General features: G+C 23.6%; 4 protein-coding genes across 4 annotated transcripts; 2 read left to right on the forward strand and 2 right to left on the reverse strand.

Annotated features, from left to right (window-relative positions):
• Positions 1-5,873: 5,873 nt before the first annotated feature.
• Positions 5,874-7,162, reverse strand: LOC128953212 (uncharacterized). The gene is made up of 3 exons (XM_054298688.1): positions 7,109-7,162; positions 6,758-6,945; positions 5,874-6,036 (listed from the first exon to the last, which is right to left on the reverse strand). Exons 1-3 carry the CDS (start codon positions 7,152-7,154, stop codon positions 5,902-5,904), a joined length of 369 nt encoding a protein of 122 aa, XP_054154663.1. The 5' UTR covers positions 7,155-7,162; the 3' UTR covers positions 5,874-5,901.
• A 1,409-nt stretch (positions 7,163-8,571) lies between these two features.
• On the forward strand, positions 8,572-10,176 carry LOC128953204 (uncharacterized). The gene is made up of 2 exons (XM_054298679.1): positions 8,572-8,729; positions 9,183-10,176. Exons 1-2 carry the CDS (start codon positions 8,642-8,644, stop codon positions 10,112-10,114), a joined length of 1,020 nt encoding a protein of 339 aa, XP_054154654.1. The 5' UTR covers positions 8,572-8,641; the 3' UTR covers positions 10,115-10,176.
• An 876-nt stretch (positions 10,177-11,052) lies between these two features.
• Positions 11,053-12,886, forward strand: LOC128953100 (thromboxane-A synthase-like). The gene is made up of 3 exons (XM_054298574.1): positions 11,053-11,131; positions 11,204-11,353; positions 11,446-12,886. Exons 2-3 carry the CDS (start codon positions 11,304-11,306, stop codon positions 12,884-12,886), a joined length of 1,491 nt encoding a protein of 496 aa, XP_054154549.1. The 5' UTR covers positions 11,053-11,131; positions 11,204-11,303.
• A 1,072-nt stretch (positions 12,887-13,958) lies between these two features.
• Positions 13,959-16,926, reverse strand: LOC128953101 (cytochrome P450 3A11-like). Its single transcript, XM_054298575.1, has 3 exons — positions 16,835-16,926; positions 16,562-16,711; positions 13,959-15,405 (listed from the first exon to the last, which is right to left on the reverse strand). The coding sequence occupies exons 1-3, from the start codon at positions 16,924-16,926 to the stop codon at positions 13,959-13,961; spliced, it is 1,689 nt and encodes a 562-aa protein (XP_054154550.1).
• Positions 16,927-16,944: the final 18 nt, after the last annotated feature.

Here is a 16,944-nt window from a genome sequence, read left to right on the forward strand (position 1 = left end):
ATTTACTAAATTATTATAATTATTAACATTGACCTATTGATAAAAAATATATATATATATAAGTTATTGTAATTTATTATACACTATTAAAACTAAAATTTGAAAATAATAATAAAAAAAACTATTGAAAATAAAATATTATAGTTTAATTAAAATTTAATTATGTATACAACCAACAACAACAACAACAAATAATAATAATAATATTATAAAATATATGTTTTTTTAAATAAAAAACATATTTTAAGAAAAATTTATAGTTTAAAAAATATTTTTTTAAAAATAAAATACATTATAATTTTTGATTAAATAAAAAATAAAGTATTTTCGTAAAAAATAAATCCTTTAATGATATTGCATTTAAAAAAAAAGTTATTAAATTATTTACATTTTTATTATAAACACCTGAATACTATTATATTGAGAAATAAAAAAAAATTGTTTTATTATTATTAATATTATATTTTTTGTTTTTTTCGCTAATCATACTGTACTTACAAATAAAAAAAAACATAATTAAACTAAACTACAGTATATATATATATATATATGTATATTAAAAAATAATTAAAAATATTTATTTTTTGATACTATTAGATTATCATTATTATTAAGTTAATTAATTAGTTAATAATGTATAATAAAACTTATATAATTAATGTTATAATTGTTATATTATTTATAATTCAATCAATTTATTTAACTAATAAACAATTGTTAGTTTATTGTCATACGGATAATGTTAGCGATAATACTGTTTTAAACTATTTGTTTGACCACTATATGGATACTACTGTATCGGTAATCAACAACAACAACATCAACAACAACTATAGCCATAATACCTGTCCGTATCTAACATATAATGATAATAATAATAATAATAACAAACAGTTTTGTAATACCTATGATTTGGACAACTTTATTGATATAAGTATATATAAATATATTATTTATTTTATTTTTAGGTTAATTTACAACAACAAAAATTGTTTGTTTTATTAAATAACAAATATATATATTTGTAAACAAATATTTTTTTTAAAATAGATATTAATAATAGTTATATTAATATAATGCTATTGTTATACTATATATATATTTTTATATTTAAAAAGTTCAAACAAACAGTGATTACTTGATGGACAATCTCAATGAAAAATATCAACCGTTTAGATGGTATCATAAATTGATCAGGTATGTTTTTTAAAATTATTGTTGTTATATTTTAATTTTAATATTTAATTTTTAAAAAAATCAAATATTCACTAACATAGTTGATATATATTGTAATTTTTATTTTATTAATAAATTGTTTAAAATTTTTTTTTATTTTGTAAATATTAATTATTTAGATGTTATTTTAATTAAATTATTATTATTTTTAATTATTAGTTTAATATTTGGTTTGATAATTATTATGACATTTATTGGCACTATATTAGATTTGAAATTAAAATTTAACAATAACAACAAAAAATTAGGTAAATTATTTATTTTTTATAAAAAAAACAAATAATAATAATTTACAAAAAAAATACAATAACTTTAATTAAATTATTTAATAAATATATTAATAATTATTTAAATTTTTATTTTATTAAAAGCTATCAAAACTAAAACTAAATCATCAAAACTATATGAACTATTGTTAGCATTTTCGGCCTATACTAACACTAAACAATTATTGATGAGCACAGGTAGCCCTAATACTACTACTACTACTACTACTACTAAAAGTGATGATACAGTTATCAACTGTATTCATGGTATACGTGTTTTAAGCATGTATTTCCTAGCCCATGGACATACATCAATAGTTATACGTATAATTGCATGTATGTATAATAATATCATATTTATATTAATAGTTATTAATATAGTATATATATATATTAAATATAAAAATAATTATTTATTTATTTTAATTGTAAAATATTTCTAATAAATCGTGAATTAGAAATTAAAAAACATATTTAATTTATAATTAATTTTAAAATAATTAATAATTTATTTATTTATTTTATTAACAATATTCTAGAACTTTATTATATAAAAAAAATGCTATTTATTTTATAACAAAAAAATAATTTATATATCTTATAAATAATAATAATAATAAATAATATATCAATATTTAATATACATACACAAATACATACACAAATACATACACAAATACATACACAAATACATACACAAATACATACACAAATACATACACAAATACATACACAAATACATACACAAATACATACACAAATACATACACAAATACATACACAAATACATACACAAATACATACACAAATACATACACAAATACATACACAAATACATACACAAATACATACACAAATACATACACAAATACATACACAAATACATACACAAATACATACACACACATACATACACACACATACATATATATACATATACATACATATATACACACACATACACACTTATATATATATATATATATAGACACAAACACTTATAAATATATATAGACACAAATATACACACTCATACACATACACACTCACACACATACACAGACATACATACATGTAATATATTTTTTTGTCATCCAACTAAACACACAATTATATATATATATATTACAGATAACATTAAGGACGTCCATAAACTGGATAAACAATTAGGTATAGAAATGTTTGTCGACGGCAGCCAATGGGTGGACACATTTTTCGTGTTGTCGGGTTTCCTGAACTCTATGGCACTGATAGCTATGGCCAGAAAATTTCGGGTAAAATCGGACAACACTAACAACTACGGGATAATACAACTGTCCCGTTGTTATGCTAGTCTACTAGCGAAACGTTACCTTAGATTTATGCCATCCGTATTGGCATTGATCGGTAGTTTTATATTGTTAGAAATATGGGGTACAGGACCCCTGTGGCACCTGTATGTTAAGCTAATGGAGCTAACCTGTCAACAGTATTGGTGGACTAATCTGTTTTTTATTAACAATTATTATCAAGTAGTAAGTTTTATAACTAAAAAAATTTAAAAATTTAAAAATTTAAAATAATCATTTAATATTTTATTTTTATCTATTTTTAATTTTATTAACAACAACAATAAATAATTTATTTATTTTAAAATAATTTAAAATACAAATTAGATTTTTAAATTAAAATATCATTAAACTATTTATAATATAATAGTTTTTTTAAAATAATAAATAATAGATTTTTATAAATAAAATAAATATTTATTAATAATTTTATCATTTATTTATTTAGGGTATTATTATTTATTATTTATAAATATTTTCTAATTATTATTATTTAGTATTTATAAATATTTTCTAATTATTATTATTTAGTATTTATAAATATTTTTTCTAATATTTTCTAATTATTATTATTAAGTATTTTTTATGAATTTTAAATTTATTTGAAGTTATTTTTAATTAAAATTATTATTATTATTTAATTAATTAGTGTGTCCATCAAACGTGGTCACTGGCAGTTGATATACAATTGTTTGCAATATCACCGATATTTATCATATTATTAGCTAGCAAAAGTACCAGGTATCAATTACTTAATTAATTAATTACTTAATTAAAAAATACTAAATTAGATTCTAAATTTAAAAAAATATAATTATTTTAAATACAATTAATTATAATTATAATTTAGTTTCTTGTTTTTTTTGCGCTAACTAAATAAAACTTTTTTTTTATTTATATTTTTTTATTTATATATTTTTTTTAATTTTTAATTTTTTTTAGAAAACAAACAATTGGTTTAATCATAAATTTGTTGACAATTTTTTGTTGTTGTCTATACATTGGTTATCTATTAGTTACCTATCGTATTAAACCTACACATATACGAGCTAGCTAGTAATTTTAATAATTAATTAATTAAATTTAAAAAATATTAATAAAAACTGTAAAATATTTACTATTAATTAATTATTTTTTTTTTAAAAAAAATTTAGCGATCACAATTTAGATACAATGATTTATTTAAAACTATTTAGTCATTTAAGTCCCTATTGTGTTGGTATACTAACTGGTTATTTCTATGATAAATATAAATCAACTATCAAAATTAACATGGTAAGTTTTTTATTAATAATAATAACTAATACAGTAATATAAATATTATATACTGTTGTAAATATCTATAATTAATTATTTTATTTTTTTGATAATATAAATAATAACATAAAAATATTTATTATCATTAATAATACAGTTATATATTACTTTAAAAAAATATTTAAAAATTAAATATTATATAATATTTATTTATTGTTGTATTATAATAATAATATTATTAATTGAAAAAATATTAATAATAGTATTAATTAAATATCTAGTATTAGTTTATTTTTATTTAAAAAAATATTATTAATAATAATAATAACATAAATATTTATTATTATTATTATAGTTATATAAAAAACAATTGAAAAATTAAATATAATATTATTTATTTATTAATGTATTATAATAACAATATTATTAATTGAAAATAATATTCTAATAATAGTATTATTATATATCTAGTATTAGTTTTTATTTATTATTAATAATAATAACATAAATATTTATTATTAGTATTTTTATTATTGTTATATAAAAAAAATTTAATTAATTTTTTTGTTTGTTTGTTTGAATTAAAAACTAAGAAACTAAACATTAGTTTATGGCTAATATGCAGTTTAATTAATATTATAATATCATTGATAACCTATGGCTGGGCATCGGGTTATTTCCATGATTATTACGGCCACTGGCCAGTCCTATACGGTTCAATCAATCGTACCGTATGGTCAGTGTGTTGGGCGTATATGTTGTTTGCCAGTGCTGTCGGTTGCGGCCGACTGGCCAATCGTCTACTCGGTTGTCGGCCACTGGAGCTAATTAGTCGGCTATCGTTTCAGATCTATCTCTATCATACAGTAGTGTTGTATTATTTTGCATTCAATACAAACAAATTGATTTATTATACGATCACACATGTGGTAATTATATTTATATATATTTATTATTAATTAAAACTTTTAATTATTTAGTTTATTTTTAAAAAAAATTATTTAACAAAATTATTTAGAAAATTATTACCAAAATTAATAGCAATATTATTAACAAAAATAATTAACAAAAATTATTTAGAAAATTATTTAGCAAAAATTATTAACAAAAATTATTAACAAAAATTATTTTAAAAAATTAATTATTTTGTATTTTTGTTTATTACAATAACTATTTATATTTATTTTAGTTTTATTATACATAATATTAAGTCTATTTTTAAATTATTTAAGTTATTTGTATTTTTTAACTAAATTTAATTTTTTTATAACTTATTATTATAGTTTAAAACCTGTTTACAAGCATTACTCTATACATTGGTATTAAGTTATTTGGCATATATTATGATTGAACGGCCGTTTAGTATATTACAAAAACTAATAATTTAATTAAAATTAATTGTATTGAATAATAATAATAATTATAATTATAATAATTACACTTTTTTAAAATAAATATTAAAATATTGCATATTTTTAGAAAAAAATTAATTTTCTATAACAAATTATTATCTATAATATCGAAACATTTATTATCAATATTTACAGTATATATAAAACTATTATATTATAATTATTAATAATATTTATGGTAGTATTTAAATAGCAATTATTTATATATATATAGATTTTTTTTAAATATAAATAATAATAAAAAAATTATATATAGATATTTATATTTCAAAATAAAAAATAATTATTAAATTTTTTTTTTGAATTTATTCAATTTAATACATTATTAATTAAAAAATATTTATAATTTTTGTTGTTTTATTTTTGTTGTTTATTATTATTATAATTAAATAATTATTATAATTATATTTTTTTACGTAAATCATCCAGCTCCTGGTGATATCTGAGCGCCTTTATCTTATAGCCATCCAGTTCCTCAATTTGTGACTGGGTCAATTCATCTTTAGATTTAAATTCATCGTCTATATATGTTTGTATCTAGATTAATTTTTATATAAAATTTATTAAATTATAAACTATCTAAAAAATTGTTTAAATTATATATAATTTTTTTTATTAACAATTATTATATAAATTATATTATTTAGTTTATTATATACAGTAATTCTAATCATATGATAATTTTTAGATAATATAATTATATAAGATATTATATAAACAGTATATAATATTTATATATATATATATATAAAATTGAATAACAAGTTTAGAGATATCAATGTTTAATATTTAAAAATAGACAAATAATATTTTATACACTAACTGTTTATTATAATACACATACACATACACATACACATACACATACACATACACATACACATACACATACACATACACATACACATACACATACACATACACATACACATACACATACACATACACATACACATACACATACACATACACATACACATACACATACACATACACATACACATACACATACACATACACATACACATACACATACACATACACATACACATACACATACACATACACATACACATACACATACACATACACATACACACATACACATACACATACACATACACATACACATACACATACACATACACATACACATACACATACACATACACATACACATACACATACACATACACATACACATACACATACACATACACATACACATACACATACACATACAATATATATATCTTACCCCCTGTACTGATACCAGCAAACTGTCGATCCATTTTAGATGGTCTAACCTATCATCCGGGTGTTCGTCGATATCTTTTTCAACAATAGACTTAACTGTTTGAATCTCAGCGATAACTATCTTAACATTCAATATGAATGGATTCCATTCATAGGGTAGTCGTTCAACATTACTATCAGTTGGCAATCCTATAGTGTTGTTGTTTATTTGACAACAAATATAAATAAAATTTTTAGATAAAAATTTAATATAAATATAAATAAATTTTTTTAAATTTATAGTACTGTAAATAATGTAAATAATTTATATTATTAATTAAATAAATTAAATAATTAGTTTTTAAATATTAACCATATGCTAGACAACATAATAAACCAATCAATAATATAACTTTCATTTTTTTAAAAAAAAATATTAACTTTAAAATAATTATTTTTAAATAATAGACTTTAAAAATATATAATAAAATATTAGTTTATAATCATAAAAGTCTATTTATATAGAAAACAATAATCTTTTAAATTGATATTAATATATATATATTATATCTTAATGTGAAAATTAACATTTGTTTGTAAAATTTTTAAATATAATATATTTATTAATTAAATAATTAATTAATTTTTAGATAATCCTATCAAACAAGGATATGATTGCATAATAATTTTGAAATTTTTTAGTTATTATTTTGTTTGTTTGTTTGTTTAAATGTTTTATTATAATTATTAAGTTTTTTTTGTTTAAATATATATTAATTAAAATACAATTATTGCGTTAATTTTAATTTATTGCAGTAATATTATAGTATTTATTATACAAAAATAATTAATAAGAAATATTTAATGTAAATTATTGATAATAATAATTTAATTAAGTTTTGATTTGATTTGTTTTATATTAAATTTAAAAAACAATAAATATTTTAATAAATTGTTTAATTAAATAAAAAAATTATTTTATTATTGTTATAAAATCTATCACATTTATAATGTTTTTTTTGTTTTGCTTTTTATTTATTTTTCAACTTTTTTTTATTGATTTATATTAAATTTTTAAAATAATAAACTAATATATATTATTTATATAATATATAATTTTTTTTAAAAAAAAATTAATGAATTATTTATTAATGTACTAAAGCATCAAAAAATATTATACAACAAAATTAATAATAAGTATTATTTATTTATAATTAATGATAAATATATATATTATTAATAATATAGAGTATATAGCTATAGATAGTTAAATATTATACAGTATTAATAATATTATATATATATATATATTGATAATTAGTATATTAGAGGACATTTGTACTCATAATTAAGTTTTTTTTAATAATAAATAATTTTTTAATCAATAATATTTTCAATGTCATCATCATGTCATATATATATATATATATAATTTTTAAACAAAAAAAAATTATTATTTTTTAAAAAAAACTAATAGCATATACTGTATTATATATTATTTGTATTATAAATATCTATTAATATAAATAATTAATGAAAATCTCTACTCTATAGTGAAATTGTATTTATTTTAAAAATAAATTAAAAATATATATATATTTATAATTAATAACTTTGTACTCGAGCTTAAAGTTTATATCATATATAATTGGGACATATTTTAGTACATTTTTAGTGATTAATATTTATTTTATTTTTTATTTTTTGGTGTATATGTATGTACAGTATGTTTATGTGTAATAATTACAGTGAAATATATTACTCAATAAACAAAACAACAAAAAATTGTTAAATATTTTTAATATATAAATAGCCAAAAATTTTACTTAAAAAAAATTATATGTTATATTAGATTAACAAAAACTAGTGTTAAACTAAAAATATTTTTTTTTTTGGTTTTTTAAACATGACTTTAATTAAGTTAATTTTGACAACAATTTTATTGTTTTCATCGGTTAATTGTAGTCTAATTGTTAAACGGGATACAAATAATGGTAAACTAAAAAAATATATTGATTTAATACAATAAAATTTATTAATAAATTTTATATCAAAAATAATTGTTTTTTTAAATATAATATTTAAAATTTTATTTTAATTAATTAATTAATTAGAAATATAAATTTATTTATATATACACTATTATTAGCTATAATTATTTAATAATTTATTTATCAAAAAATAAATTGAATAAATATTTAATTAATTATTTATCAAATTATTGGAAAACTTTTAATTTTATTATTTTTTTAACTTATAATTAATAATTAATTATTATTATTATTATTATTAGCTATAATTATTTAATAATTTATTTATCAAAAAATAAAATTAAATAAATATTTAATTAATTATTTATCAAATTATTAGAAAACTTTTAATTTTATTATTATTTTTTAACTTATAATTAATTAATTAATTATTATTACTAATCAACGGATCAATAGACTCACCATTTGTAACGATTGGCCAGTTTTTGAACACAACTCTGGGCTCATGGAGGACACGACTACACCAACAACAACAACAACAAACTAACCTAACGTTACCGTCGATGGACTCAATTCTGGCAAATGCTGGCCAACTGCGCGAACAATTGCGTACAGCGGCTGGCGATGCCATTCAGGGACTACGCGGACAGTTGGCCAACATTACCGAACTAGTAAATCGCCGGCTAAGGGATGCGGCCACCAATGAGGCCGGTGTTGTCTACGGACTGTACGGTCAAGTGGTCAACGCCAGTTCGGGTATTGGCAACAACAACGAGACCCGACAACGTGTTAGGCAAGCGTTTACAATGGCCGCCGACCGATTGGCCAATTTGAGTGCCCAATTGGCCAACAATTCCATTGAAGTGGCCCGTGATTTGCGTACGACAGGTAGTCAACGATTTAGGCGGGCATTGGCCAGAGCTGGCAACGATACTTCCCGAGCTTTGGGTGCCATACAAGTGGCCATCGATGCTGTACGCAATGAAACTGCGGTTCAACTAAATAGCACTGCTGTCCAGCAAAACGTAGCCAATCTGGCCACTAGTGGCCGTAAATTGGCCGGACGTTTGCGCGATTTAGTTAACACTACAGCCGCTGATTTAGGCCAACAAATGGACAGCCGAAGTATGGAATTGCGTGAAACCGGTAGACAATCGCTGGTATCGTTGCGCACAGGTATCGATAGTTTGGCCAACAGTTTAGGCCAATGGAGGACGACTAGTGTATCGGATAGTGTGACTACCGGTGCCGATAGTCTACAACAATCGGTTAGTAATGCCGTACAAACAGCTGGCGATAAGTTAACCAGAGAGTCGATGGCCATCGGAGATCAGATTCAAGCACTGGTAGCTCAGCAAACAAATACAAGCCCTATATTTGGCTATTAGTTAATAATAATAATAATTTTTTTCAAATGATTTTTATTTTAATTATACATTTATACAATTTGGTCACAATTTTTTTTTTGTTAATTTTTTTTAAAAATATTTTAATTATATAAAAATATATAATATTTTTTTTGGTGGTTTGATTTGTTTGTGTATAAACTATGTTTAAAATAATTTTTTACTAAAAAAATGTAATAAATATATTATGGTTTACTAATTAAAATTACAATTAATAATAATTAAATATATTTTTTATTGATTTACTTTTTAAAAAAAAAAACTTAAAAATTTCCACTAAATTTCAAATAAATATAAATATCTATATATATATATATATATATATATATAATTATTGATAAAATTTTTAACTAACTAATTAACAATGAAAACAATATATTTATTTGAAATTTAGTGGAAATTTTTAAGTTTTTTTTTTAAAAAGTAAATCAATAAAAATTATGATATTTACTGTAAACTGTATATTATTTTAAATATATAAAATATTTATAATATTATTAATAATATTTATCAAATGTGTCAATGTATTATATATAATATATATATATAAATAAATTATATTTATATAATACATTGACACATTATTATTTGATGATATTGTATTGCTATAATATATGATAGCAATTATTTATATTAATTTTGTTTATATATAATATATATTACTTATAGTGTAAATATTATATAAATAGTAATTTATTATATATACTGTATAAACAAACTGATTAGTATTTAAACAAATTAAATTTATTTTTAAAAAATTAATTTAATAAATAATTTTTAAAAAAACTCAAATAAAATTAAATAATACTGTATTTATATTGATTTTTAAAAAAATACTTACATAATAATCACTAATAAATAATAATAAGTAATATAAAATATTTTTGTTTTTATATTATATCTTAAAACAATGCAAACAATTACCGATTATTTACTATCAGTTAAATTGTTTATAATTATAATAACAATAATTGTTTTGGTCCTAACATACTATTATTTGTAAGTAATTTTATAATTAATTAATTAAATTAATTAATATTAAAAAAATTATTTAATATTATTATTAAATAGCAAATGGAAACGTGTGTTCAGCTATTGGACGGTACGGAACATTGCCGGTCCCAAACCGATACCCGTTTTCGGTAATTATCTGTCAATATATCTAAGGCCAATGCCCGTAGTAGAGATCGATTGGTACCGAAAATTTGGCCAAATATTTGGGTAAATATAAGGGAGGGGGGTTAGGGTAGGGTTATGGGGGGGGGATGGGATACCCTAATAAAAACCTAACATTTTGTTTTTTTTATGGACAGCCAATACAGTGGCTCCGAACCGGTCCTAATTGTCGGCAGCCCTGACCTAATCAAACAGATTCTGGTCAAAGATTTTTACCGATTTCGCAATCGTCGGGATATCGGGTATCGGGATTCAGACAACAATCCTATTGCACTTAATATGTTCAACGCACGCGACAACACGTGGAAACGCGTCCGAGCGATATCGTCACCAACGTTTACTTCGGGAAAATTGCGGAAACTTTACCCATTGATTGGCCAGTGTTGCGATGATTTTGTTGGCCATTTAGACCGTTTGGTTAGCAGCCGACGGCAGCAGCCGGTCGGGTCGATTGAATTGAAGAAACTGATGGGCGATCTGACTATGGATGTGATAGCCCGGTGCGCGTTCAGTATCAAACCCGATACCTATACCGATGACCAGTCGTCAGGCGAGTCGAGCAATCAGTTTATCCGCGCGGCAAACAATGTATTCAATATATCTGTTTGGCGACTGATATTGATTCGGTTAATACCGGCACCGGTCAGGCGGAGTCTACCCGTACTCAGGCAACTATCAAGCAATGGTTCCGAGTTTTTCATACGACTGGCCCGCAAACTGTTGGCAATCAGGAGACGGGAGACAACAGGTGCTGCTGCTGATGGTGATAGTGATGGTAGTGTCAAACATAACGACTATTTGCAACTATTGATGGACGCCGAGCACCGGGATGTAGTCAACAACGATGATAATGATAATGAAGACGAACTGACAGCCAATCGTGAAGCCCTGACCAACGTTACGGCCAAACGTTTGACCGAATCGGAAATCCTTGGCCAATGTTTTGTGTTTTTTTTGGCCGGTTTCGAGACAACCGCCACAACACTAGCATTCTGTACGTATGAGTTGGCATTGAATCCGCGACTACAGGACCGGCTGTACGATGAGGTTAACGGTGTAGCCGTTCAGCAAACCGACGGTAATATTGATTACGAACTACTCCTGAGTCTACCGTTTCTCGATTCGCTGATATCGGAAACATTGCGAAAATATCCGCCATTATTACGATTGGAACGTAAGGCCATGGAAGACATCGAACTGGTCAGTGATAGCGACAGCACCGGTAGTATTCAAGTAGAAAAGGGAACCGTATGTGAGATACCTGTCTATGCTATACATCACGATCCTGACAACTATCCCGAACCCGACCGATTCAATCCCGACCGGTTTATGCCCGCCAATCGACACCAAATCAAACCCTATACATACCTGCCGTTTGGTTCGGGTCCCCGAAATTGTATTGGTATGCGATTTGCACAGTTAGAATTGAAGCTAACATTGGCTAAACTGTCCAAACTGTACCGATTCAGTCGTCTACCCGATCTAACTGATGTCCCCGTTGTCTACAATAAAGGTCGTGACCTGTTGCAGGCCCGTCGGCTAGTGGTTGGCATCGAAAGACGGGATCCAATAATTTAATAATAATAATAATATTTTTTTTATATCTAATACATAACTAACTATACATTTCAATAACATAATAAAAATGTTATTTAATTATTATATATTTTTTTTATTAATTAAGTTTTTAAATTCATAGTGTTATAGATTTGATTAATTTGATTATTTGATTATTTTTTTTAAATAAAATATTTGTACTTATTATGTATATGTAATTGAAATACATGTATAATATCATATTAGTAATTTAATTATATTTTAAATATAAACAAATATTATTTACTATTATTTTTTTTAAATAAATTTATATTTAATTTTTCTTTAAAATATTTGTAATAAATTTTTTTTTGTGTTTATAAGTTTAAAATTATTGTCAAAAAAATTAGATATAATTATTTGATTAAATATAAAAAAAAAATTATATTTGTTTATACTGTTAAAAATTTATATAAATTTAAGTAAATAGAATTAAAAGTTCAAAATACATGTACTTTTTAAAAATTTTGAGACATATTTATTAATATATATATATATATATATATATATATATATATATATATATATATACAGTATATATATATATAATAAACACTATATGTATTTAAAACTGACTGTAATTTACTAAAAAAAAAAAAATTTATAAAATTATTTACTGTTATCATTAGTATTGACTATATATAAAGTAAATAAAAAACAAATTTTAGTCAATACTAATGATAACAGTAAATAATTTTATAATTTTAGTAAATTACAGTCAGTTTTAAACACATATAATGTATATATATATATATATATATTATTATATTAATAAATATGTCTTAAAATATTTAAAAAGTACATATATTTTGAAATTTTATATAAATTTTTAACAGTATAAACAAATATAAACATTTTTTTTTAATTTGTAAAATGTTGTAAAAACTTTATAGATGTATTTAATCAAATATTTTTTTTTTGATAATAATTATAAACTTATAAACACAAAAAAATTAACAAAAATTAAATATAATTTTATTTAAAAAAAAATAAAATAGTTATATAATATTTGTTTATATTTGAAATATAATTAAATTACTAATTAATTGATTATTCAATTCTCGTCCCGTTTTTCAATGCCAACCACTAGCCGACGGGCTTGCAATAGGTCGCGGCCTTTATTGTAGACAACTGGGACATCGGTTTCGGGTAGTCGTCTAAATCGGTAGCGTCGGGACAGTTTAGCCAATGCTAGCTTCGACTCTAACAATGCAAATCGCATACCAATACAATTTCTGGGACCCGAACCAAATGGCAGGTATGTATAGGGTTTGATTTGGTGACGATTGTCGGGCATAAACCGGTCGGGATTGAATCGGTCGGGTTCGGGATAGTACTGAGGATCGTGATGTATAGCATAGACCGGTATCTCGCATACGGTTCCCTTTTCCACATGAATACTACCAGTTGTATCGTCGCCGCCCAGTTGTATATCATCCATAGCCTCCCGTTCCAGTCTCAACACTGGCGGATATTTCCTCAGTGTTTCCGATATTAGCGAATCGAGAAACGGTAGACTAGATAGTAGTTCGTAGTCTATATTACCGTTTTGCTGAACGGCTGCACCGTTAACCTCATCGTACAGCCTGTCCTGTAGTCGGGGATTCAATGCCAACTCATACGTACAGAAGGCTAGTGTTGTGGCAGTTGTTTCGTAGCCGGCAATGAAAAATATGAAACACTGGCCAAGTATTTCGTCCTCAGTCAGCCGTTTGGTGGCCGACAATACATTGCCGATGGCTTCCCGATTGGCCAGTACTTGATCCGTATGGCCTTCATTAAGGTAATGTGCTTCGTGCTGCTGGTCGCTAGACTCCCGATGCTCGACACTACCATCACTACCGACACCAGTGTATTCGGCATCCATTAGTAGCTGCAAAAAATCGTTATGTTTGGCCAGAGTTTGTCGCCGATGGGCCATCAGTTTGCGGCCTAAATGGACAAAAAAGTCGACATCCGGTCCGCGAAGTATACGCCTAACTAGCCGTAGCCGACGTACCCAAGTAGGCAATACGGCTGACAATATTAATCGCCAGACGGGTATCGCGAATATACTGTTTGCCGATCGGGTAAACTGATCGCTATCGGGATCATCATCGGTATATGTATTGGGTTTGGTAGCGAATGCGCACCGGGCTATAACATCCATAGTCAATTGGCCCATTAGTTTTTTCAATTCAATACGACTACTACTGTCCCGTCCGTGGTTGACCATACCATCTAAATGCCGGTCAAATTCATCGCAACACTGGCCAATCAATGTATACAGTTTGCGTAGTTTTCCCGATGTAAACGTTGGCGATGCTATCGCACGGATACGTTTCCAGGTGTCGTCCCTCGTGTTGAACATGTTTTTCGATAGCGGATCGGTAGCCGATGATGATCTAGAGCCCGATCCCTGTTCTCGGCGATTGCGAAATCGGTGAAAATCTTTGACCAGTATTTGTTTGATAAGCTCCGGTCGGGCAACGGTTAGGTCAGGTTTATCGCCAGTGTATGTCCTGTTTTAGTAGTGTTTTGTAATAATAATAATTAATATATTATATAATATGACAATTAAAATAAAATTTTGTTTATAATGTTATTATTATTATTATTATTATTATAAATATTTAAATAAATACCCGAATAATCGGTTTGTTTTTTTATACAGTAATTATAATTTATATACAATTTATTGATATATAATATATAAGGAAATTAAATATGTATCCGTAATATCGGAGAGACTACACATTTTCCTTTATATTTAATAGTTGCTTTTATTTTAAAAAATTTATTAAGGTACAATTTAAAAATACATAAAATTGTCTTCATCTATATTAAATTTATTTTTCAATTAATTAAGTAAATTTCCACAACGAAGCCCTTAAGCAATTAAAATTTATTTTTGACTAGGTGACTTTTGTAAAACATTTTTCCATAAAGAAAAAATTGAAGAAAATTAAACAAACTCAATTTTGATTGTGTGATACCTAATCTATACGTTGCTTATGTTATCAATAATCAAACATATGTATTAATTTTTTTACAGCATATTTTCTAAAAATTTGGTCAAATATTGGCTATATTTTGAGTGTAAATTCATATTATTTTTATTTTTTAACAATATCTTTTTATTGAAACAAAATATATTTTGATATTTTTTACTTAAATGACCTCTAATAAATTAAATATTTAAATTATAAAAAATATTGGATTTTTGTCTATTAATATTTATAGAATAACATTTTAAACCTATATTGGAGTTTCAGACTTTGATTCATTCTCATCTTAATACTTTTAATATTAAAAATTTAAAAACTACTTATATTTAAAGCTAATATAATGAAAATTTGAATTAACTTGAAAAATATTTGTTGTCATTTTTATTTTATTATTTCTAGGTGACTAATCTAAAAAAGTAGAATTTAGTAATTATAAGTCACTTGACTTTAAGCTTTCTACCATTTTTATCTTCAATAAGACAATAAAATAAATATTTAATAAATAAAGACAAATAAATTTATTATTCTGAAAATAATGGAAATAAACAAGTCTAAAGTTAGGACTTTCAAAAATTACGGTTACATATTTAATCTCCTTATATATATGAGAATAAAAATTAGTTAAAATGTTATTAATTATTATTATTATTATTTTAATTAAAAAAAATACCCGTATAGTCGTCCAAACTGTCGATACCATTGCAATTCCAGTTGGGGTTTAGGTATGAAAAATTTGGCCAAAAAATTACCGAAAATCGGTAACGGTTTTGGACCGTCAATATTACGCGAGGACCAGTAGCTTAGTAGGCGTTTCCATTTGCTAATAAAATAATAATAAACAAAAAAAACAATTAATTTAGAAATAAAAGATTATTAAACTATTATTTTTATTAAATACTATTTTTTATAAATTATTATTTTATTATATTTATTTTTTACTTACAAATAATGATAGGTTAGCACTGAAACAATTGTTGTTATAATTATCAATTGAATGGGTCCTAAAAAATCGACAATTTGTGATAATATAGACATTGTTTTTATGATTATTAA

Source organism: Oppia nitens, unplaced genomic scaffold (genome assembly GCF_028296485.1).
Source record: "Oppia nitens isolate AA-2021 unplaced genomic scaffold, nextdenovo-longstitch-racon4-pilon3 scaffold20_pilon_pilon_pilon, whole genome shotgun sequence".
Taxonomy (NCBI): Eukaryota; Metazoa; Arthropoda; class Arachnida; order Sarcoptiformes; family Oppiidae; genus Oppia; species Oppia nitens.